We start from the raw sequence: 25909 nt of genomic DNA, 5'->3' as shown, positions 1-25909 counted from the left end.
TTAGAGCCTGAATTTTCAGTGCAAAGAAGAACACACAGGATGTTTTTGGTCTTTGGAAAGCAAGGTTTCAATGGTTTTATGTAAGCTGAAGTCAGAACGCTGAGGTAAACGGAATGTACTATAGAATAAGACACTAGTACTTTGAGCTTGAATGGAGAAGTTAACATGAAGGGGAGAAGTACTGAAACAGTACTCTAAGACAGAGTACTCTAAGTACTCTAACACAGAACTCTAAGACTTGTCATAACATTTACACACCCTGGGACATAGTGTGCACATCTGACAAGCAGCAAGAGGCTCAGAGAAGTTATATTTGTCCAGGGTTATTCAGCTGGAAGTTTCCGTTAGAACAGCCTGTGAGTCTACATCATCAGGCCAGGAGCTTTAAAGACATCATTCATGAGCGAAAAGTAGCACCAGTATGAGCTACATTTAAGGAAGTAGCATTATTAGCCGAGTCAGTTGGCGGAGCACAAAACGTGAAGATTTGAAGATGTACTCCTTGGTGAGCCTTGAACTCACTACCTACCATATCGTGTGGGCTATGGCAGGAGCCATGGGAGTGGAAATCACCAACAGGAGGTGGCTTCAATTCTTCTAACTCCATACAGCATTTTTCTCACACAGGACTGGTCTCCTAACTTTAGGACTGAAGAAAAGGTTAGGTATTTATCCAATAAATAGAGTAAGGAGAACACACATGCAAAATGAGTTTCAGGGGAAAGGTCTATAAATGACTGGCCACGAAAATCAAGGCTTTGTGGGAAGAGCCAGGGGCAGGAGATCCTCAGAGGTGAAATGAGAAGACTAAATTGTGAGATCCAACAGTGCATAAAAAACAGTAGAAGATAGAAAAAATGGCCATCTTTGATGAAACTGAGTATGTAAGCTAGAGACCAAACTAGAACTCTGGCCACACTAAGTTAATTAAATAGAGATTTTTCTCATGCGATCCATCTACAGTTAGGCTGTCCAGACAAGTTCCTTAGGCCCATCAAATAAGTCTCCTGTTTTCAGAATCTCATTGTTGCCCACATGGGTCAAGCCTTGTGGGGTCCTCCTGACCTACCCAGTAACTGGGACTACACGCATGCACACACCACTGCACACAGCTGACTCAAACTCCTGAATCTGCTCACTGCATTAATTAATACGTGCCTTCCATTTTCACAGTCAATTCAAGATTGCAAGAAGTTTGCCAGACTACTTCCTATGCACACGTAAGGCAGCAAGCACAGGACAAATTCCTTCCTTCCCTTCAAGTCCCACACACAAGATAGTAAATATGCAGACTTGACACATTGGTGGGCAAGCAGCCACAGACACTATCTGAATGGGTGGACTTGTACTATGGAGTCTCACATGGTGTCTAAACCAATAAATACAATTGTCTTTATTATGCCCTAGACTACTAGAAATCAGTGCTTGCTTCTGGTTGATTTCCTACCTATGGATAATCACGTAGATATATTTAAAACCTGAGAACATAGAGAAGAAATTAAATGCCATCAGTTCCATTGGTAAATACGTATTTTCTTGATAGAGCTAAAACTGTCCCAATAGAGCATGCCTAGAACATACAAAATCTAAGGAATGTGATGTTTTTAAAGTTCTACAGAGGCTTCTGCTTTCATCTAACTGGCTAGCTCAATCTCCAAGCACTCCTCGGCACACCAGCTCCTTCAGTAAAACGTAAGTTGAGGAAGTTGACTGTGTAAGAGCAGTCTGACATACCGCACTGTAACTCAGTCACACATGATGACATACTGCACTGTAACTCAGTCACACATGATGACATACCGCACTGTAACTCAGTCACACATGAAAAGGACAAGTGAGCCAGTGAATGCTCTGGAAGTCCCATAGAAACTAACGGTAACCCCGTTTGCCCAGAAGGCTCACAACACGCAGTCCACACTGGTCTGGTGGCGTGGCTTGGTGGCAAAGCATACAAGCACCAAGGCATTCATCTGACATTCATCCTCGGTCCTGGACAATGACTTCTTAATAATTAGATTGAACAAAGACAAATAAACAGACCAGAAAATGGTGGCTTCACAGAATAGGAAATCTGTCTTAAATTTTAAATCTTGTCAAGATACACACAGAAATAAGTTCCAAGCCCACCACAAGGTAACTGCTAAGGCACTTGGGAGTGTGGCATGTGAAGTTTCAAAGAACAAAACCAAGAGTAAAAGTAGTACCTCCTTCATTAAAGGATTAATCTATGTAAAATAGCTTCTCTTTGACGTAACCATTACCAACCAACTTGCTGGGGTTGCTATAGACCTGAGCATGCTCACTGACTTCTGAAAAATGACTCTAAAATCACACAAGAAATTTCTTTCTCATGTTATTCTCCATAAAATGATTTGCTAGTAGAGAAATTTGAAAATTATTCATAATATAGATTATTTAATATGGAAGTCTTCCATACAGAGCTATTTCATTGAAGACACTGCCTTAAAAGTTTGAGCATCGTTGTTTTAAGTTATTTTAAAGCTGTCTTCCCCAAAAGAAATAAAAATGCCACTCACAAGCTAGCTCCCAGCTCCCACTTCAGTTAGGGGTCAGCACACGCTACACCTCAGATGGAGACTGAGGGGCTTCTATATAAACGTGATGATAACAGGTCTTGATACCTATGGTGCTAAAGTTAACTTTTTAACATCGTAATTCAACTCTGTTTTTAATTTAGGCACATTTAAAAATTTTTATTTTCTAATTGACTGAATTCATACAAAATAACCTGGGTACATAAAACATCCCCCATGATTTTGCATTTTAAAGAGAGACACTTAATGAACAAAATACTTTTAATGGTTCTCTTCTTCACCCCCATCAAACAACATTCTCTAAGACTTGTCCAGATCAAAAGAGCTGATTCATGCAGCCTGCAGAACTACTCCATGCTCATCCTGAAGCCACGCTTCCCAGTGTGCAAGGTCTTCCTTCACACTGTGCCAGCTCGGGCCATGTGTCTGTTAAAACTCCTCCTCGGCCTGCTTGCTGCGGGACTGCTTGAGCTGCTGCAGCCGCTCCACGGTCTCCTCCACCGTCCGCTCTCCGTGGACCTTGTTGTCTCTCGTGCGGATGTTCACTGTGCCGCTGGCTTTCTCTTTTTCACCAACAACTGAAACACAAGACGCAGAGCTCTGTGAGACTTCAACTGATAGACTTGGAAGGATTTGTCCTGAACAGGAAAAATGATCCCAATGGACCCAATCTTGCCTGCAACTTAAGATACACTGAGATGGACAAGTGACCGCATGTGTTCACGCTTAGAAGATGTTCTAGTTGTTTTGTTAAAAAGACTTTAAGTACTTAAAACATCAGCTCAGTCTCCCTCCCTACCCCTGACTTGTGGATCAGATGTAAGGTTTCAGCTATTGTGTCAGTGCCTGCCTGCCTGTCTGTCTGTCTGCCTGCCTGTCTGTCTGTCTGCCTGCCTGTCTGTCTGCCTGCCTGCCTGCCTGCCTGCTCTTCCCTTCCCTGATGGTCATGGACTAAGCCTCTGAAACTGTAACCAAGCCTCCAGTTAAATGCTTTCTTTTCTAAGTTGCTCTGATCATGGTGTCTCCTCACAGCAGTGACCAAGAACAGTAACTAAGACAGGAACTTAGTAGACTCATGACCAAGATTCATTACTCTTAAGTCTCAAGACTTCAGCAGCTTTTCCTATAAGGTCAGAAACCTTTGGTTCTTACCAAGGATGAAGTTATACTGTGCTAACTGTGCATTTCTGATCTTCTTATTCAAGGTACAGCCTGGATCCAGGTCAATGTCTGCCATGAATTTAGCATCATGGAATTGCTGCCGTACCTAATGACAGTTCAAAAGAGTTAAAAGAGAAATATAGCTTACTTTGTTACCGAACATAACATATTCATAAATTATGCAAACATTAAAAATGAATGCTAATATAAATACTGAAGCTGATAGCATGTAATTATGACTTGGATTTACATTTTGGAAGCCAGTGGCCACATTTTTGAAGCTAGGGATGAAAAACAGCTCCAACATGCACACATTTAATTCCCAGCACGTGAACAAAAAAGGGACAGTTTCTCTTGTGAAATAAATATTTTAGAAAACCCTCAAAAGTCAGAACTCAGAAAATCAAATCATCTTTTTAAAGAAATAAAGCAAAGATAAAGAAGCCCCTAACAATGACATCAGGTAACACGGCTGCAAGGAACCAGGGGCAGATCAGCCACACAGGGAACTTCCACATGCAATACACAGAAAGGTCTACTGGACAGCTCTGCTCATATGCTATCTGTTTTCCTGTTTCTTAAATACAGTTGAGATCAGAGTGCAGAGCCAGGTGTGTGGTACATGCCTTTACTCAAGGCCAGTCTGGTTTACATAGTAAGTTCTATGACACACAATAGAGAGACCTTGTACAATTCTGATCATCTAGAATCACACCCTCTTTAGATGTTGACAATACTGCTCAATGGAGAACTGTTTTATTTAGAACGTTTTCTGTTGTTACTGTATTTAGTCATGTACTTGGATGGGAACCAGAGAACAGCTTTCAGGACCTGGCTATCTCCTGTCACCTTGTTTCTGTCCTCTCTTTATACATTAGGGGTTCCAGAGATTGAGCTCAGGTCACCAGCCTAAGTGGCAGGTGTCCTTATCTGCTGGGCCTCCTTGCTGGCAACTACATGGTCTCTCTTGTTTCTGCAGTCTGTACCTTCTAGACTACGGAGGCCTGTGAGTGTGCAGGCAATTCTGTCTCTACCTTCCATCTTACTGTAGGAGTGTTGGGATTACATGTGTGCGCCTGGCCTTGCCTATGTGCGTTCCAGGGGTTGAGTTCATATTGTTAGGCTTGCTCTGCAAGTGCTTTGACTCACTGAGCCATCTTGCCACTGCCTGCCCACCCTTGCCCTTTTAGAGACAGCTTCACTATGTAGTCCAGGTTGGCTTCAAACATGTGCACTCCTACTTCACTCACCCAGCTACTGGAATACAGGCTTACCACCATGTCCAGCCTTCTCTACTGACGGACTGGTAAGCATGTGTGATTCTTTATTATGAAGCAATCACTAAAGCAGAACTGAGTCTTCTGGTCTTTAAGGTACAAAGTTCACACTGATGTTTACACACTTGTTAGAAGAGCAAGATACTGGCCAGCCATGACAGTAAGATGAAAAAAAATTCAAGCCACTGAAGAAATTTACATTAACAAATGAATAAATCAGCAAATACCAGGCACCTCAGGGGGGATATGCTTTCTAATTCACTTCTTTATAACACCAAACATTAAAATATACAAGTATATCTGAAATACTAAGCGAACACACGGGTCACAGAACCATAAAGACAAAGCTCGTACAAGTTATAGTCTTTGAGGTAGTGAGCCCTTGACCTGACAAGGATACACAGCTTGTCAACGCAACATCTCACAAGCAGAACTAAGGATGGGTAGCTATGGTAGCCTACACTGGCAAACCAACTATTCAGGGGCTAGGACAAGAGGCTCAGTCCAAGGCCACTGCTGACTATATGGTAAGATTCCCACTGCAAAACGCTTGAGAGCAGGGTAAGAACGATCCGACTTAAGGATTACCTTCTGGGCATATTCATCACACGTCGGCCCCACGGGGACCACCATCACCTGGCGAGGAGAGAGCCAGAAAGGCCTACGGGAGGAATAACACGGTGAGTGTGGACCCGGGCACTGTTAAGTAGCAAAGCCTGGCCTCAGCCTGCACTATCTGTTCCTGAAGCACGAAGGTCACTTTCAGCTCTCATAACTCTCATAAGCTTTTAAAGGAAAAAACTGTTAAAGGAAAGTCGGCCTGGAAGATGGAAACTAGCCCTACGTGTGTGAGACCTGTAACAGGATATGCACTGCTCAACACTCAGTAAAGCACACTGGTACAGGAAGGGGCCGCGCCGCAGAACTCCTGCATCACAGAGCTGAAAGACACGGCAGCTGGTCTGTTGTCTCGGGCATTAAGTAAAGCTGGACACAGCAACACATTCTATATTTAATGTGGGCTTTTCCAGAAAGGAGCACATGGACAATGTGCACCAGGGCTCTACTGACTCTTGTGAACTTTAACTGAAGCAGGATTATTTTGTCGACAAGTATGAAAAATGTAATACAGGAGCTAAGAAAACCTAATTATTGAATGACGGTGACACATAACTTTGCAAAAATTTGAATCACACACTGTTCGTACAGAAGGCTGTACCATGGATGCTGACAACCCTGGCTCGTTTTAACTGCACTGTACATTTAGATGAAATCACTGAGAGTTGGCCTGTTTTGCCTACTTCTTTTTCAATTAAAAAAAAAACTGCTTGGCTTCTTAAATATGGCAAAATACTTGTTTATTCTTATCAGTAAAACTAAACAAGATAATTCAAAACCTACTCATTCATTCAAGCAAAAAACCTACAAAGCAATAAAAAGCAGATTATGTATGGATCTTACTGAATAGTAATTGCTTATTGCAAGGTTTTACAAATTCAATTTTTTTATTAAAAAAATATTTTTAGATGTGTGTGAATGTTTTGAGTATATATCCTATGGTGTGCCTGGTGCCTGTGCAGGTCAAAACTTGGCACTGGATCCCATGGCTGTAACCACTGTGTGGTGCTAGAACTGAACCCAAATCCTCTCCAAGAATAGCCAGTGCTCTTAACTGCAAAGCCATCTCTCCAGCTCTTTATGTAATATTCAAACAAACCAAATTTTGAAATAAAAACCAATTACTAATAACAAGCGTTCCAGTGTGTGTGTGCTGAAGTAAACATGGGGTCCCACTCAGAACTACCAATGCTCCAGCCCCAAAGACGTCATCTTAACACTAAAACACTGGGTTAGATTCTGATTCCTTTTAGTGAACACATGTCATTGATTAGAAGTGACTGATTAAAATCACCTCCCTTCCAACTTTCTAGGGGCATTTTAGGAGACATTTCTTCTGGATGATTTAACTGGATGGCTGGCAAACAAACAGGAGAACCTTACCATTTGCCCCCATAGTTTTCCGTGAGGATGGCAATCATTCTTTCCACCGACCCCAGGATGGCTCGGTGAACAATCACTGGCCTTTTCTTATCATCACCATCATGGCTACGGAGGAAAAGGACTTTGTTTTATTATACATATATGTCTGTGTATGTGTACAAAGAACGTTCAGAGCAGCTACCAGAAGCTCACCTGACGTATGTAAGGTTAAACCTGATGGGCAACTGAAAGTCCAGCTGGACAGTTGCACACTGGTGGTAGCGGCCGATAGCATCCTTTATCTGTATATCAATCTGCAAAGCACGCACTGGGTTATGATCAGATGTTCTTAAGATGTTCTTTTTCTTCCCAATTTAACGTAGTGTTTCTTACACACAACTAAAATGTGCACTACTTGAGTATTCTGGGGTACTAACCTTTGGACCATAGAAGGCTCCATCACCAGGATTTAGTTCCCACTTCTCTCCAAATTCATTCAAACTGTTTTCAAGTTGCTACAGATAAAACAGAAAGGATCTGAACTTCTGTTCATCATTCACAATGTTCCCTCTTCCCACCTGATCTGGATACAAAGTCTCCTGGGGTTCTACGCTCTCCTCCTAATCAAACCAAGGCATGCTTGAAAGCTGTGCTCAGTAGCTGACAAAGTCTGACAACATCTCGTCCCGTCTGAAGGGCAGGAAGACCGTATAGAAAACATTAGCCCGCTCGACACCAGAAACACCGTCATTTCCCTTTGCTCACGCCTGCCTAGGAAGGCTTCCTGGTGCTGTGTAAGTTCTCAAACACACCAAAACATCACTCACTTTCTCAGCTTGGTTCCATATTTCAATATCTCCAAGGAATTTTTCTGGGCGAGTAGAAAGATTCAATTTAAATGAAAATCCAAAGACACTATATACTGTGCGAAGAAAATCCAAACAGCCTTTGATTTCATCTTCAATCTTAAAAAAGAAAGAAAGAAAGATGTTATCTTCCCTCACTCTTACACCCTTCTGTCAGAGTATTTTGCTCCACACGGGCTGATACCTGCTCCATGGCACAGAAGATGTGCGCGTCATCCTGCTGGAATCTTCTGACCCGCGTGAGGCCAGTGAGAGCTCCTGAGAGCTCATTCCTATGAAGCACACCGAAGTCAGCTAACCGCAGCGGCAGCTCTCGCCAGGACCGCGGCCGGTGATCGAACATCAGGCTAAAGAGAAAGCAAAGCAGAGCCTTAGTGCACAGGGGAGGATGTAACCTATAGCAGAGTGCTCGCCTAGCACCTGACAGGCCTTCAGTGAATCACAATAAAATGAGCAATTTTAAATCTTCATCAGAACAAAATTCTCAAACACTGCATGCAATAACTTGAAAGGCTGTCAGAAAGCCACTGATCTTAGCTAGCCACCAGCAACATCGCTCAAGGCCCAGGCTTCACAGAACAATAGAAGCACATGCATGAGTTACAATGCTGTGTATGCAACTGTGGTTAAATAAGGTAAAGCAATGCACTCCTAGGCCTAAGGCAGACCCTTGTACTCAGCATCTGTTAATATGAAGACTATACTCAATTACTAAAGGCTCGTAATGAAGAAACAGTTTTAGCTATACACACATTATTTCTAACATTGGAAACTAATATCAGGCTTGCTCTGTTCGGGCCCAGGGTGCTTCAGAAACTTGATGCTGAGAAACCTAAGTGGACGGCTCTGTTTCCCTGATGTGCACAAGCCGTTTCTTAAAGGCACTTCTCCTCTTAGCACCTTGGCCCGAATCACCTGCCCACGGAGCTGCACACAGGAGCATCCCCATCTGCATCCTCCGACCTCCCTGAAGTCACTCATCATCCACCTTTCTTAATCCAAGGCAGAGGCCACAGGGAAGGATTTCCAAGGACAGTAACTCATCAACAGTGAAATATATTTCTTACCAAGGAGGAAGAAAAGGTAGGAATGTTGGTCTATGGAATTTTCTGTTTCACTTCTATATACTCTGCCTATTTGCTGCTCTAAACCCGGGACCACTCCTAAATGTCTATAAAGGGTGGGATCTAATCAGTACGAAAGCTGTTATGACACCAATCTTGCATGTCAGTCTTACTCTAATCGCTAAGTTTTCTGCTGTTGCTGTTCGTATATGAACTGGGTTTCTATGACACTTTCAAACAGAGAGCACTGTGCTTTGTCCTCCGTCACAAACCCTACCTCACCTGCCTTCCTCTGAGCACCAGTTTCCCTTCTGCTTCACGGCACAGATATTCTACTACCCTTCTGTTTTCTGCAGGCTCCTCAGACTTCCTTTCTCTTACCTCCTTTCTCCACTGATATCGTATGTGTGTACATGTACACACAGACACACGTGCGCACGCACACGCGCACACACACACACACACACATCCCTCTTTCAAAGGGCTAAAGCAACCCAGAATGATTTATAGCACAAGAATATCTTTCCTATCAATGCAGTGCTGCAGGGCTGGAGACACATTTCAAAGGTTAAGAGTCTTGCTACTCTTCCAGAGAGAACCCAGGTTCAGTTCCTAGCACCCATATGGGGTGGCTCACAACCACATGTAACTGTAGCTCCAGCATCCTGATCTGAACTCTGCAGCAATCCTGACGTGTGGCACATACTAAACATAAACACATACGGGTAAGTTTAGTAAAAGGAAAGAAAAATAGAAAGCTGCCTAATACCAGTGTCCTGGGCAGTTCATGGGCTTCAGGGCAAACTGCTCCTTCTCCACCTCGAAGGAGAACATGTTCTCACTGTAGTGCTGCCAGTGGCCAGAGGTCATCCAGAGCCGGCTATTGAAGATGTTGGGAGTGATGACCTCCTGGAATCCTCTTTTCCTATATTCGCTCTGTTAGAGAAGAGCACACACAGAGATCAGTGCTCACCTCTGTGAGGGAATGAAACTCACAGAGCAGCTTCACCCCACTTACTGGAGTCCCAGGCACACACACCACAACTCAGAGTTCCCTCTGGAGGTGATGCACCAAAGCTCATGGAAGCCATGCGACCGCGGCATGGCTCCCAGCACAGGGCCACAGGCTGTGGATGGCTGTGCATTAGTGAGTACACAGGCTACTGTGCTGGGAACAAGCACTCCACAGTAGACAAGGAAGGATACGGTATGCAGTGTGTGGACACCAGGCGGAGCATCGGATATCTAACAGACACACATAAGACCATTCATGTGAACTGAAGCACACACAAGTACAAACCAAGTTAAAGATAGATATATACGGAGATTTAAAGGACACAGGTAGGGAGCCATACCAACTTCACAACGGTTCCAAAGGGGTCTTTCTCAAAAAAAAAAAAAAAAAAAACCAAAACCAAAAAACAAAACAGTATGTGTTCCTTTTTCTTTTTACAAAAACTGTGGACACATATAGCCCAATGCAAATATATTAAATCTGGTAGCAAGTAAACCTAGCACAGGTTTTTCTGTTTTCCTTGAATATATGCTGGAAATAGTTCATAATTTAAAAAAGAAAAGACGGGGTTCAAGAGACAACATTCCCAGGTGATAGGCTACGGATCCCCACGCTCAGCAGCTTCTCTCTGCCTGTCTCCATGAACATGAGGAAAACCACACACTGGACTGACTCTAAATACTATGAGACCTTTAACTTTTCAAGCAATTTTTTCATGTGCCTGTGGTGTGACTGAAATGTGTGCCACCTGAGGATGGGTGCCTGTGAGGACCAGGAGAGGCCATCAGATCCTCTGGAGCTGGAGTTATGTATGTGTGAGCTGGGTGCTGGGATCAAAAGGCAGGTGTTCTGGAAGAGAAGTAATTGACCACTGAACCATCTCTCCAGTCCCAACTTTCTGAAAGCTAATTTTTATGTATGTGTGTTTATTGAGGGAATGCTATGTGTATGCAGCTGCCTGCAGAGGCCAGCACACTTGTCAGATGCTTTGAAGCTGGAGTTATAGGTGGTTGTGAAGAAGCTGATGTGGGGGCTGGAGAACTGCATTTGGGTCCTTTGGAAAAGCAGCAGTCACTCACAACCATAGAGTAACCACTGCACATCTCTGTAGCCCCAAACTTCAACTTAAAATAATACCTTTATATTTCTTTTCCTATCAAATGCTGATTTATCTTTCTTTTACCAGACCCTGGCTAATAAAATTATCTTATATCCTAACTCTTCAGAAGACAGTTAACAAATAAGGCTTACCCTGATAAATTCCATTAGTGTATTATAAATGTAGGCTCCTTTTGGCAGGAAAAAGCAACTTCCAGGGCTGAGTTCATGGAAGAAATATAGTTCTTGGTCCTGGATAAAACAGCAAAAGAATTGTTTATAAATATATAAGTGACCGACGATCCTCAGTTCAGAGCTCTGCCATGTCTCCCAAACTTCACGTGTGCCAGGACTAAAGAAGACATGCAAGACAGGGAGTGGCTGAAGTCCTCGGGGATCCCACCAATCACCATCGGCCTCCACTCTGCTGTCATTGTTGCTAGCAGTCAAAGCAGAAGGACAGATCTCAGACCTCCAGTAGTAAACTCCATTTTATGGACAAAAGAGTTGTAAAGAAACAAATGTAACTCCAACTAAAGAGGACAGTCACAGGGAGATAAGGAGATAAAGGACGGGCTGGGGCAGAATACACTGGTGACCGCTAGATGTCCTGAAGAATGAGCAGGCTGTTCCCTCAGATTCAGACTCTGCAGTATCACAAGGACCCAGTGAGATGGGTTCTAAAGTCTCCTTCTGCCAGCTCTGAAATGCTGCTTACTGGAGGCCGTGGGTCACTAGCACTGTTCTCAGTAACAGTAACTGAGATGGACTCTGAGTGTTTCAGAGGATAGCGTGGACACAGGCAGCTCCTAGAGAGCACAGTTCTCTTAAACAAGACCCTTGACTCTTCTCACATACCCTCCCAATTTTCCTATGGTCTCGGTTTTTGGCTTCCTCTTGGAACTTCTCCCACTCCTTCAGCAGCTTGGGGTCAGGGAATGAAATGCCATAAACCCTCTGGAGCGTTTCCATGTCTGCCTTGCCTTCCCAGTACGTGGAGGAATTCTAAAAGCAAGGACCGACAATGACACAGCACTTAAATTTGTAAACATGTAAACACACAGTCCTAGTAAATGTGTCTCATTGTTTCGAGGTCTACCCCGAGTGGGTAGACTCGTCTGGAGCATCAAACTCTCTGCTGGCTTTTCTCCAGAAGGTTCTTCCCGCAGATCACAACCCCATCAATACTATTCTAACCACACGGGCTCCTCTCCCGTGATGGAAAGGAACCCACAAATACAATGAAAGGCACGTGGAACCGACCCAATTGTTGTCAGGACTCAGAGGACACTCTCAAAGTAGAGCATGTCTAAGCTAGCATAAACTGACAAGATTAGCTTACGAAAAACCTGGACAAACTCCAACACTGAGGCTCAAGGTGTCTGAAGCTACCACAGCCTGTGACTGCTGGTTCTGTGACACCTCCAAAGCCCTGTCCTCACTTGCTGGCTCTGGTAATGTGTACTGAGGCACGGAGCACACATGCAGTACAGTATGGAGCTCTAACAACAGAAGCCGTGACCCTCTGTATGTTGACAAGAAAACAGAACAGTAGGACGGAGAAAGCAATGGGAACTGAGGCGTCAGTGCTCTGCCAGTTCCCAGCATGCTTTACCTTGTGTATTTTTAAAGTCTTAATCTTGCCAGTGTGTCGGACGTGAGGACCCCGGCAGAGATCTATCAAAGGGCCACATCTAAAGATGAAATAAAGGCGTTTTAGCGAAGGCAGACCACCACAGCAACTGTGTTCCACAGCACCTCAGTCTCACCTATAGACAGTCGTGGTCGGAGTAGTCACTTTCTCATTCAGTATCCGGCACTTGAACTTGTTGTACTGGAAATGAGTAAGAAGACCTCATGTTCGTCTCTAAATACGCAGCTACAGTGCAAGTCAAAACACTCTCTAGAACACACCGCTATTTCATGCTCTGAAGATATTCCGGGTTTTCTACAGGAAGCTCTGATACACTACTTGAAGGACTAGCTAATAAAATCAAAGCGGTTATGACTGAGTTTACCTTAAACATTTCTAGTAATGTTTCCTTTTTAACTTCCAATCTTTCGAAAGTTTGTTTCTCTTTAATGATTTTCTTACACAAAGTTTCCAGGGAAGAGAAATCATTGCTGGACACACCCCTGAAAAACAAAAAAGGCACAACTTGGCATATTCCATCTGAGTCGATGCAGGGACTGTTTTTCCTACTACTTTAAAACAGAGCTTTGTATCACATATTAGAATTTAACATTAAATTGCCCATCAATTATATGTGTATTTTCACTGGCTTCTACCTAGGCCATCATGAACTCTCTCACAAGTAACACCTGTCCAAGCTCCATCATAACAAAAGGAAAGGAGAACCAGTTTCATTTCCCAGCATGCCTCTGTGCACACTACCACCCACCCTTGAGATTTCACTACAGGTGACTCTCAGTATTTCAATTTTATCAGTAACTGTCACTAGCAGCTTTATACTGTGAGCTATAGATCCTTCCCCTTCAATGACAGTGCTTCAAAAGTAACACGCAGAACCAGACCCAGCGCCACTCAGATTTTCCCTTTCCCAGTTTCTTAACTTACCCTTCTTCAAGGTACATATCATAATAGAATCCATTTTCTATTGGTGGGCCGTAACATAGACACCCGCCATAGACTCTCTCCATGGCCTCACCCATTATATGAGCACTGGAGTGCCAATATACCTGAAAACAGAAAGAAAAACGACAGAACTTCAGTCTCAGTACACACCTGATGAATCAATGTTTGAAAGAGACACTGGGCACACACTGAAAGCCATGTTTTCAGGATTTACAACCAAGGCTCCTGAGTCATAGTGAAAGATGTTCATAAATAACGGTGGCCTCCAGGCTACACCTGACAACCAGGGATCCACATACAAAACACTGTGACACAAAGTGACCGGTCTCCCCTTATGCAGCTCACGGTCCAGTCTCTACTGCAAGTCCAACTTACTGCCTGTGCTTCCTCATCCTCAAACTTGAGAAGCTCCAAAGTACAATCTGTTTCCAGCGGGCGGTCCAGGTCCCAAACGGCTTTGTTCACCTTGGCAACAACGGTGTTGTCAGCCAGGCCTTGACTTAAAATATAAAAGAATAAGGTGGTTATTTGGTAAGACTCGATAAAGTCTAATTAATAATTAAAAAATACTGCTGTTAGGAGTGGAAGCATCCACACAGCACGTGCTTCTCTAGTATGTACGTATGTGTTAAATACATGTATGTATTACATGTATGTGATGTATGTATTAAAATGCAGCATAGAACCCCCAAGCCAGGGCTCTCCAAATCTAAGTTTAGCCAAGCAGTTAGCATTTTTACATATTTGCAGTAAATCTCTGGGCTACAACCCTGTGCTGTGAGGGCAGAGTTCTATGCTGTGTGCACTTTGTAGTTGTTCTGTTTGCTTCAGTCACTTAAACAGAAGGCTCTTGCCCGTCACCACAGTTTGCTGACAACTAGTTTTGATGCGTGACAATTTTACCCTGTTCAGATGAAGTCACCACCTATGACGCTGATCAAGAATAAGAAAGCTTTCCCTCTGTCACAATCTAGGAGTCCAGTTCTCAGTTGTTCATATTTCTTCCAACCCAATAAGCTTTAAGAATATACACAGTTCATCACTGCGTTTATAAACACAGCATATGTTTTCATACATGCCGGGTTTTTAACTTTCCCCGTGAGATTACCCAGCTTCATAAATAAGCTCAAATCTAAGCCGTGTAAGTAAGAGCTGGTGAACACTGCCTGCCTCTGCAGCCGTACGATCCCAATAGAGTGACCATCAAGTTACGTCCTAAGAGAACGCAAGGTGTGCAAGCGCCTTCACAAATAACACTGAGTCTTGACCACAAAGTCCCCTGTCACCTTGATTTTCAAAGATCTCAACTAAGGTAAGTTAAACTCCTTTAGCAGAAACACAAGAATACTATCAGGCTGTGCCTGGCAGGACAATGAACACTTAATTACTGCAGGAAGCACGGAAGATGAGAGCTGAGGGCTCACCTAATCCCACATGCGATCTGATACGGCGTGGTTTTCCAGGACTCTGCATCCACTTGTTTGCCATCAGGCAGGGTGACTTTAATTGGCTTGCTATCTTTTGCTGCCTTTTCAGCCAGGATAGAATCATGCTCTGCTTTGAGTTTGTTATACATATCAAGACGTGTGTTGATGTATTCCGGCCAAGGATTCAACTGCAAAAGAACGAACAAAGAAGAAATCGGCATTACTTGCTTTACTTTCAGAGGAAATTATAATAAGCAACACAAAAACCCATGATGACTAATTCAGACTGCTTCATAGATCAGAATAATCACTGGCAGTGATCTAGTCTTAATTAGGGTAAAAGAAGAAAATAAGTCACTGTAATGCTTACTCAAAAATAAAAAAGCATACATAATAAACAGAAGAACTGCCTACATCTTGAATTGATAACCGATTACCATTTTGGAATTTAGGTTGCTCCAGTTTTTCCCTCTTAGAATGCCCTCCTAAGGTCTCAAGGATGACCTTGAACTCAGGATCTTCCTAATATCAGTCGGGCTAGGATTAAAGGTATATGGTTCCATGCCTGGTTTCTGTGTTCCTGGGGATCAAGGTCTCATGCATGCTCGACAGCACACTATCGAACGAGCTGCACACATGGTCAGTTTCAAGATCTTTTCTAACTGAGCTTGTGACTTCAGCTACGAGCAACACTGTACAGAGAGACAGTAAAGGACCACATGGTTTGAACCGTCATCAGGGGCAGTCTGTGCAGCTGGCTGGTTTTTATGTCTATTCACAACCAACCAAAAATGTATTTGACTTAGAGGATCCTACTAAAGGAAAATATTTATCCAATTCAAAGATGCCAAGATCATCTTAGATTATTTGAATAAAATAGCACATATCACTATAGTCTATATATTCATATTCGATATAATTAACCAGAATATTTTATTTAAAACACCAAAGTTCTCCAATAGTTTGACAAAGATTTAAAAAAAAAAAAAAAAAAAACCCGACTTTTTTATTGTCTAAGCAAACAGTGAATCTGACAACTGCATAGGTTGGTCACTCGTCATTACCCCGCCCCAGTACTCACTCCCTCAAACTCACTATGTAGCCTGCTCCAGCCTTGAACTCATGATCCTTCTGCCTCAGCCTCCAAGACTGACGTTACAATTTTGTGGCACCATGCTCTGGTAATAACATGGTCATTAACAGTGATAAAGAAGAAACGTCTTGGTTCTTTACAACTTTTTACCTGTGCACATATATTGAAATTATCAGCTGTTTACCAAGCCTGAGGGCACATGGCTACAATCCCACAGCAGTCCATGACTACTGACGAGGATCGAATACACTCACAATGGCCACAGCTTGTCACTGTACAAAGACGAGCCCAACCCCAGTCTACCCAGTGTGCCTGATTATCTTCCCACCCAAATGTCCAGGCCGTACCACAGCCGACTTCTGTACATACTTGGCATTTTCTTAGCAAAATAACTTAGTTAAATTTACTCAATATTAACTGAGCAACGTGCTCCGTGCCAGGCTCTCAAAGTACAGATGGGTAAAACCTGAATTTCGTCCTTAGACAGGCAAATGATCAGGCACAGAGAAAACAAGGTCTTGGACACATCATGTCCACTCTATATTTTGGTAGATAATTTAAAACATATAATAGTCACAAACCCCACTTAAAATTGTCTACTCAGCAGAGTCATTCATCAGACTGCTTGTTACCCTTCCTAGCCCATGTTTCAGTCTGTGATGGGGGCAATACATAGAATTCTAACCAAAGTATAACAGGGACATTAAAAACATGCATATTACTTGCAAATCTTAGGATTCACTATCAGTAACTTCTCCCACAATGATGTGAGTGTAAAACAAACAGGGATTGGCTGATGACAGGCAACACCATCCTTCATCACTTGTAAAGCCAGCCTTTGTAAACTGAAACAGTTCTCAGCTCAGCATTGTAGAAACAGTGTCTGTGTTTTGTGTTTCTAAGACAGGGTCTCACTATGCAGCCTGGGTTGACCTAGAACTCAGCATTCTCCTGCCTCCAGCTTCTAAATGTTGGGATTAAGGGTGTGCATCACTACTCCAGCTTTATAGCCCACTCTTTAAAGTCCATTTACTGAGTTACTTTTAAAAAGCTTAGTGCTCTTACATCCCGGCAGCTTTCCAAGGTCCCCAATAAAACTGCAATGACTAAATGCAAAAAAAAAAAAAAAAAAAAAAAAAGGAAAGCACAGTTCATAGCAATTCAAATTCAAACCCAGCAGAACCAGGTGCCCAACCATCTCCTCAAGCACCAGGAACAAAGTGCATTCTGGGATGGCTTTTAAATTACCAGTTCCGTGTCATGTGAGTCCAGGAACTGAATAATTTTCTAGATACAAGTAAACACCAGATTGCAGAAGCAGATCCAAGCAATAAAAGAGGAATTAAGGAACTGGAGTCTGTTTGGTTCTGGTTGTACTTGTAGGAACCCAAGACGGAGTCTCTACCCCTTAACCCTCACTTAAAGAAGCAGAAAGTCAGCACCCAGTCTTGGCGGCTCAGCGACAACTGCAGTCCTTCCTCTACACTCTTCATTTCTCACGTTTCTGTCTAAGTCCACTGTGCGGTCATCTTACCATCACACCCTTTGCACAGGCAGGCACCTGCAAATCCTTTTTCCTTCTCAGGCCCTTTGTTTAACTTTTCCCTGGGTTTTCCAACTAGTGCTACCTTACTGCCTTCAGTGACCATTAGAACCCTTACACAAGGGACAGCAGGCCTAACATCTGAGCTCCATCTGCGGTATGCAGACTGCAGAAAGAATGCCTGCAAAGAATGACTGCATGTGGGCGTAATGCACACACGCGCTCCTTATGTAGGACACCTCTGAGGCAGTCCCCTGTTCCTTAGCAGCCCTCCAAACCCAAGCCTCCACGAAGGGCACTTGTGTTACCTCTGCTCGACCTCCATCTCCACCTCCATCTTTGTTCTTCTTCTTGCTTCCTTCTTTTCGCTTCTCCTCGCTGGCATCCACCTGAAGAAGCAAAAGAGAACTCTCATACTTCAGCCTAACTTGACTTCTTCTCCAAGACTGCAGCTAAAGAAAGTTATCATCTTTAAAAAAAAAAGAGAGAAATTAGCCGGGCGGTGGTGGCGCGCATCTTTAATCTCAGCACTTGGGAGGCAGAGGCAGGCGGATTTCTGAGTTCGAGGCCAGCCTGGTCTATGGAGTGAGTTCCAGGACAGCCAGGGCTATAGAGAAAAACCCTGTCTCGAAAAACCAAAAAAACAAAACAAAACAAAACAAAAAGAGAGAGAGAGAGGGAGAGGGAGAGAAGGAGAGAGAGAGAGAGAGAGAGAGAGAAATTAAAAAGGACCACCACCTCATTTTGAAAGATTGCAGATTCCATCACTGGTAAAGTCAAGTTACACAACTCACAATAAAAACAAACCCTAAGAAAGTGGAGCAGGCCACGTTATCAGTGTGCACTTGCTCAAATGTCTAACTGTTCCTGTGACTTCCCTTCAATAAGCTTACCTGGACCTGTATATAAAGCAATAAAAAATACAACGTATTCCATAAGAGTTATTTCAAGGGGGAGGGGGAGAATTATCTACTTACCCACCTGCCCAGCCACCAGCTATCTTCAGGGAGACAAAAGCACGAATGTGGACTGAGTGATTGCATGTTTATCACTTCCACTCTCCCACGCTCAGTTTTCCCTCTTCGAACTGAAAGTAACTGTGTTCTTCACAACAATGTTGTAAAGATTATGTATGAAAGGAAAAAAGGGTCTGTGGCCTGTGGGGCTAAGGATGTAGCTCAATGACAAGAGAACTTTGGGGTTACATCTGTACCTCACCGAATAAGCTTCCAAAAACTTTAAGATACCGGATTACTAAAGTCAATAAAATCACACTTTACATTTCAAGTAGTTTTATTCACAATTTCCAATCTGAAGTTTTTCAAGCCTGTTCAGGGGGGTGATTATCTTAAGTAACTTCCAGCCTCATAAAAATCTGAAGAAACCAGTCGGGCTCAGAAGTAACAGGTGGCTTTAGGAGTAGGATTAAGGACAGTGGAGAAGGAAGAAAAGGGGTAACCAAGTTATAAGACTGTAAAACACCTTCAAAAACATAAGGAAATAGAAACAAATTCTATTTATAACCATCATTCATCACCTTGAATCTGTGGCTTAAAATGGATACACACGCATATTAGTGATTTGCCCTATCAGGATGGAAACGCCTCTTGATAAAGACCCTAGCTCACCTGTCATGTGGCCTCACCTCTTTCCAATGTTCCTTAAACCCCAATGCCATGTCACTTTTTACAATACAATCCGAATCCAGCACCTCCCTACATAAAACCCTGCATGCAGAGAATATCCTCAATCTCTGTACTTCCCTCCCACCTCTTCCAATATAGCCAGGGCACAACTCATCCCCTGAACCCGGACAGCCCTGCCCTGCCTCGTTTACCTGACCTCATTCCTCCAAATCCAATAAAACAGTCTGACTGTACGAGTTCTGTGCTTCCTCTAGGACTCAACTAAGCTAACCAGAGAAGTACAATCCTCCAATCTTGCATATTACGTTCTTTGGGAGCCCCCAAAGTCAGGAATGGAGCTTACTTGTGTCGCCACCTGCGCTGCCTGTCTAAGTGCCAGGGCAAATAAATACACATGGGACAAATACACAGTTGGCTGTAAAAGAGGGGTGGGGCAGAAAACACGTCAGTGTAAAAATGGTGCTCCTAACCAGTGGATGACAGCCCAGATCAAAGCTTGAAGGGGATGTGTGTGAAGTTATCCAGGACACTTCCAGCACCTGCCCAACAGAGGCTTTCATTTCAAAGCAGCCTGTCAATGGGCCTTATAAAGCACCCAATCTTGGGCAAACTGGATCCCATCACAGGGACTGGCTTTTCCTTTCTAACTAGAGCTTTTTGCTCCACTCAGTTTTAGGATTTAAGAAGTTTTTCAATGTTCTTCCCGCTTATTTTAGGAACTGAAAAAATACAAGTGCAGGAGTCTAAGCCCCAAATGCTTACTGTCTGGCTCTGAGCAAGCCATTCAGTCTCAATTCACAGATCGCTAAGATGAAGATGGCCTCCGGACCACTCCTGCCAGCAAGTTTCTAACTTACTACCCAGGGCCCCCAATACCGACTGCTCCCCGCTACTTTCCACTCCTGCCCCGCTGGGCAGTGCCGGCTCCCTGGACACATCCGCGCTCTAGACCCCACCGCGCCTGCTCACCGGCTTTTCGCCGTCCATCTTCCCCGAAGGGCTGCTAGCCTTCTCCTCCGACATGGAAGGACCGCTGAGAGACAAAACCCGAGAGCTACACGGCAGAGAAGACCCCAAGCCGGCGGGGAAGACCTACAATTCCGCACTGCGCGTGCGCCACGTGGCCCAGGCGGAACCAGCTAACCAGCTGATGCAACAGGACGCCAGGCCCCGCCCATCCTGGACACAAGGCCAATGGGCCACCTAGAGAGGCGGGTCCTCCCTTGTCTCAACCAATAGAACAGCTGGAAGTGTGAGGCCCTTCAAGAATTGCGATCACTCAGTTCCAGACTGTGTAGTGAAGCGCGCAAGCGCACTTTTTCCCATCTGACTGTCCTTTGCAGGGCCTTAGCGGCCACCGTAGAGAATACGAGCCGTTTGGGCTGTGTTTCCGGGAACTACTGTGCAACCGGGATATGGTCTCTGGCGCTCTGGTTTATCTCAGATGCACTCTACATGGACTATTGGCTGATAATCTGAAGCGATGACGCAGCCTTCCTCATGAGAATGGGACCGATTTGGTGTTTGTGAGACTAGCGCCAAATTTTTCTCAGTGCCTCCCGGAGTTTTCTCATAGACGGCACACAAAGTTAACGTTTAAGGAAATAACCTCTGACTCCACACAAAAGTCGTTTATATCACGGGAGCTCGAGATTGGCTTTTTACTGTTTAAGCAAAATGCTTAACAAAAAGTTCTAGTCGGACTGCTTATCCTAATAGCAGCTGCCACTCTTTGGGTTGTTCTTTGTTTTTTGTTCATTTCACTATGCAGTCAGGGATATCCTCGAACTTGCAATATAGACCTGGCTAATTTGGGACTAAAGGCGTATGCCACCATGTCCACCCGATGCCCACACCACCACCACCACCCAGCCTAGTGGAGTTGAGGCAGCGTCTCACTATATGTACCAACCAGCTGCCCTGGAATTCACTATGTAGACCTCGAACTCACTGAGATCCACTTGAATGTGACAAATACCTTCTGGGTAACTTTTCAAGGAGTAGCTTCCCATTTCCAAAGAACATATTATCCTCCGACGTATGTTGTTAAATTTGTAAAAATTTTGCATTTGTCCCTCTTCCCGTTTTCTGACAGGCAAACATGGCCATTTCTCAAAGTACTTGAATACTTGATTTTTCTCCACCCACCGGTCTCTATGACAAACAGCTTTTAGAAAAGCCTCTAGATTTATTTTCAATAAAGAAATAACGATTAGACTTAAGTGTTATTTCACCTAGGTCTCAAAAGCCTGTGATCAGTTTTCTCAAATTCAGCACTAGCGTATTTAGACTATTTCTGAGTAGTAGACTATTGTGTGTGCTATAAGATGTTAAAACAATTCTCTAGCTCTAACCCACCCAGAGTCAATACTTTGTTTTTCCCAATTTTGATAACCTCATATGACCATAACCATTATCAAATGTCTCCCTGGGCCAAAATCACTGACAGCTGAGAATATTAGCCTAAAGGACTAAGTTCCAGAGGTGCAGTCTTTGGACATCATTAAAGGAAAAATGGACTAAAAGTGCAATTTAAACTATGGACCACCGGGCAGTGGTGGCGCACGCCTTTAATCCCAGCGCTTGGGAGGCAGAGGCAGGTGGATTTCTGAGGCGGATTTCTGAGTTCGAGGCCAACCTGGTCTACCAAGTGAGTTCCAGGATAGCCAAGGCTATACAGAGAAACCCTGTCTCGAAAAACCAAAAAAATAAAAATTAAAAAAAAATAAATAAACTATGGACCACGAATGATAGCTGTTAAAGGAGGAGCCAGTTTTCTTTGAATGGTCACATCATTTTCTATCCTAGCAAATCTGTCTGTACCCACCTATTTCTGAGCATTTATTCCTGTATTTAGAGTGAGTTGTGCTTATCAATGAAAACATTTCTATGTTTTACATAGAAATCTATGAGTGACTTTCCAATCTTTTAAAATTTTATGTTCATTGGTGTTTTTTCCTCCATGTGTGTCTGCGTCAGGGTGTTAGATCCCCTGGAACTGGAGCTACAGATAGTTGTCAGCTTCCGTGTAAGTGCTGGGTATTAAACCCAGGTCCTCTGGAAGAGCAGCCAGTGCTTTTAACTACAGAGCTATCTTTCCAGCCCCAAAATATAAGAGTGATTAATGTTAATCTAAAACAACTTTTGAAAGGAATTAAGAATATACTTCATTTTGAGTCAAGGATGAATGACAGTCACCCAGAAATGTGGATTCAAATTACACCCAATGAAATGTTCCACCATGGAAGTTTATTTAATTTTGTGTTGGGGATCGACAACTATGGACTTACATATGCTAGGCAAGAAAAGAAAGTTATGAACGATCTCTATTACAAGCTGCACAGGGGGTTCTTCGGGTAGACAGGCTGCAGCAAGGCAGGGGATTGGCAGGATTTAGACATTGTCATTATCAGATTCTCACCTTTAAGGTTAGTGAAGGATAATCATCAAACTTAGAGATATATTCCAGTAATGTTATCTAAAAGTCATAAAGATGTTAGATCGAATGCAAAATGGCTATAAAATGGTTACTAAAAGGAACTAAATATACCCCAAGAACGCTTTAGCCTTGACCTAGAACACTGTGAAATCCTATTCAGGGAAGGTCAACCTAGTGAAGTCTTAAGAGGGAAACTCTTCAGAGGATCTCATTTCACACTGATGTCTGTATTTAAAATTCTTTCTGTATTATGGGAGTTTTTCATTAAAAATAATTTTTCCACATAATACATTCTGATCCCCCATCTCTTTCCAGAGCCTTCTCACCTCACCTTACTACCCACCCAAATTCACTTCCTGTTTTGCTCTCATTAGAAAACAGAGAGAGAGAGAGAGAGAGAGAGAGAGAGAGAGAGAGAGAGAGAGAGAGAGAGAACAAACAAAAACAGAGACCCAGAGAGAAAAAAGCATAAGAAACACATATCGACACGGAGTCACACATATTGTCATGGCATGCACAGACAGAAACGCTTTAAAAACACAAAACTGGGAATCAGAAAACACAAGTAAGAGAACTGTAGAATAAGAAAAGGGGAGTTGGGTGGGAGATGCCTAGCCAAAGTATTGAGACCGACCAAACCAAATCAAACTAAACAAAACAAATCTCCATCAATATCATCAAGTTTATTTAGTGTTGGCCATCTGGGACCGGGCATGGGACTTGGCCTTAACTGTGATTTGCATACCCAGTAAGGCTTCATTGGAGAAAACGAATTTTTCATTTGTGAGTGGATATCAATCGGAGATAGCTTCAGTGTTAGGGATGGGCACAAGTTTCCACTTCTCCTTTCATTTCTAGTACCACATCTGGTAACAACCTGTGGAGGCTCTGTGCATGTGGCTGCAGTCTCTTTAAGTTCATATGTGCTTCGGCCCTGCTATGTTTAGAAAGTCTTTCTTTCTTAGTGTTCTCCACCCCCTCTGGGTCTTGTACTCTTTCTGCCTCCTCTCCCACAGGGTTCCCTGAGCCATGAATGAAGGGAAGGAATGGATGAAGGCATCCTATTTAGGGTCAAGTGTTTCAAGGTGTCTCACTCTCTACCTCTTGTTCAACTGTGGGTTTCTGTGTGTATTCCCATCTAATGCAGGAGAAAGCTTCTCTGGTGATGACTGAGCAAGACACCGGAATATGAATATAGTAGAATGTTGTTAGGAGACATTTTGTAGCTAAGTTCCTTTAGCAGAACAATAGTATTTGGTTTTCCCCTTGGTCCTTGGCCTATCTAGCCTTAGGTTCTTGCCCACCTGAGTAGTGTCAGGGGTGGGTTCCATCTCATAGAGTAGACCTTAAATCCAATCAGATATTGGTTATTTCCTAAAGCTTTGTGCCACAATTGTATGAGCACATCTTGCATGCAGGTCGCCATTGCAGATCAAAGGATTTGTAGTTGCGTTGGTGTTTCCTTTTCTCATTTGGTAGTGTGCAGAGTACCTTCCAGAACCATGAACAAATAGTCAGTATGGGTGAAGGCTCTAGGCAGGCACCAGCTTCTCCATGTTTCATGAGTTGTGTGGGAGTTATCTTAGGCAATAGGGCCTTACCATCAGTTTGTGAAGAAAAAGAAGTAGCCTTAGTGATATCCTGGATAATTTGGGGGTCCAATGAAGCTCCTTTGGAAAGTTGATTAGATATAACCCATTCCCAGTACTAGACACGATAAAAGATGTCCAGTTGGGGTTCCACCCCCTTTGTTATTTGGAGACTGCAGTTAGATCACCTTTGTATATGTACACATTTTAGGGAGTTTCTACTATATTAGGTTTCCTTCAAACAGACCTTGGTTTTAGTTGTCTGTTTTCAAATTCCTTTCCTCACCCCTTGTGCACCCCCCTCTTTGATCCTCCATTCAGTATCCTTTCCATCCATAACTACCTATTCTATTTCCTTTTCCCAGGGAGCTCCATCCGTCACCTGATTCCATTTCTCTATACCTAACCACTGTGGTTATATGAAGTGTACAGCCTGTTTACTGAAGATTTACAGCTAAGATCCATATATAAGCAAATACATACTATATTTGTCTTTGGAGTCTGAGTTACCTCACTCAGCATGATTTTTTTTCCCAGCTCCATCCATTTACCTACAAATTTCATGACTCTACTTCCTTAATAGCTGAGTAATATTCCACTATGTAAGTGTACCACATTTTTATGCATTCAATGTTAATGTTTATCTAGGCTTTTTCTAAATTCTGGCTATTATAAATAGTGTAGCAATTGTAGCAATGAAGATGGATGAACAAATGTCCCTGTATCAGGATGAAGCATTCTTTGGGTATATGCCCAAGGGTAGTATAGCTTGGTCTTGGGATAGATCCATTCCCAGCTTCACAATGAACCTCCACATTAATTTCCATAGTAACTGTATACGTTTACACTCCCACAAGCAATGGATGCATGTTCCCCTTACTCCACATACTCACCAGCATAAACTGTCATATATATATATATATATTTTTGATCTTGGGCATTCTGTCTGGTGTAAGATAAAATTTCAAGTAGTTTTGATTTCCATGCCCCTGATATCTAAGACTGGCGAAACATTTCTTTAAGTGTTTCTCAGCAATTTGTGTCTTCTCTTTTGCGAATACTCTGTTTATATCTGTACCCCATTTTTAAATTGGGTCATTTGTTTACTTGAGAGTTCTTTTAGTTCTTTATATATTTTAGATATTACCCCTCTATGAGATATATTTGGTAAAAGGTTTTTTACATTCTGTAGCCAGCCAATCTGTCCAAATGGTAATGACTTTTGTCATACATAAGCTTTTCAGTTTCATAAGGTTCCATTTATTAATTGTTGTTTGTTAACAGTCCCCCAGACCTTAGCACAACTGACTCCAGGGTGCAAGTGCCATCCAGACTGTAAAACACAGGATGTAGACAGCACCACCTGCCAAAAACAAAAACAAAGTCCTAATCCGTTAAAGTCTATAGTTTGGGAAAGGTCTCCAAATATACTAACCTTGCTTTTGGTTTTTGTAGTTCATCTCCTGGCTAACTGAACTATGTCAACCCAAGTCCTGATTTCTGTGCTTAAATCCTCACCTTGAAGAAGGTGCACAGCTATACTGGGAACACAAGTACCCT

General features: G+C 43.1%; 1 protein-coding gene across 2 annotated transcripts; it reads right to left on the bottom strand.

Moving 5' to 3' along the window:
* Positions 1-2798: 2798 nt before the first annotated feature.
* Tars1 (threonyl-tRNA synthetase 1) lies at positions 2799-20488 on the bottom strand. Of its 2 annotated transcripts, none has more exons than XM_034523522.2 (19): positions 20291-20488; positions 17984-18064; positions 15037-15227; positions 13988-14111; positions 13595-13716; positions 13035-13152; positions 12786-12850; positions 12632-12710; positions 11875-12021; positions 11170-11268; positions 9673-9839; positions 8024-8186; positions 7801-7938; positions 7411-7488; positions 7187-7287; positions 6995-7099; positions 5582-5654; positions 3708-3822; positions 2799-3133 (listed from the first exon to the last, which is right to left on the bottom strand). In XM_034523522.2, the coding sequence occupies exons 1-19, from the start codon at positions 20342-20344 to the stop codon at positions 2985-2987; spliced, it is 2169 nt and encodes a 722-aa protein (XP_034379413.1). In that variant the 5' UTR covers positions 20345-20488; the 3' UTR covers positions 2799-2984. The 2 variants fall into 2 exon arrangements, with proteins under 2 accessions (XP_034379413.1, XP_076772541.1); XM_076916426.1 differs by lacking the exon at positions 20291-20488 and adding an exon at positions 19665-19694.
* Between the last annotated feature and the right edge of the window lie 5421 nt (positions 20489-25909).

Source organism: Arvicanthis niloticus, chromosome 19 (genome assembly GCF_011762505.2).
Source record: "Arvicanthis niloticus isolate mArvNil1 chromosome 19, mArvNil1.pat.X, whole genome shotgun sequence".
NCBI lineage: Eukaryota > Metazoa > Chordata > Mammalia > Rodentia > Muridae > Arvicanthis > Arvicanthis niloticus.
The sequence above is the reverse complement of the archived record's forward strand: the minus strand, read 5'-3'. Positions and strand labels throughout refer to the sequence as shown.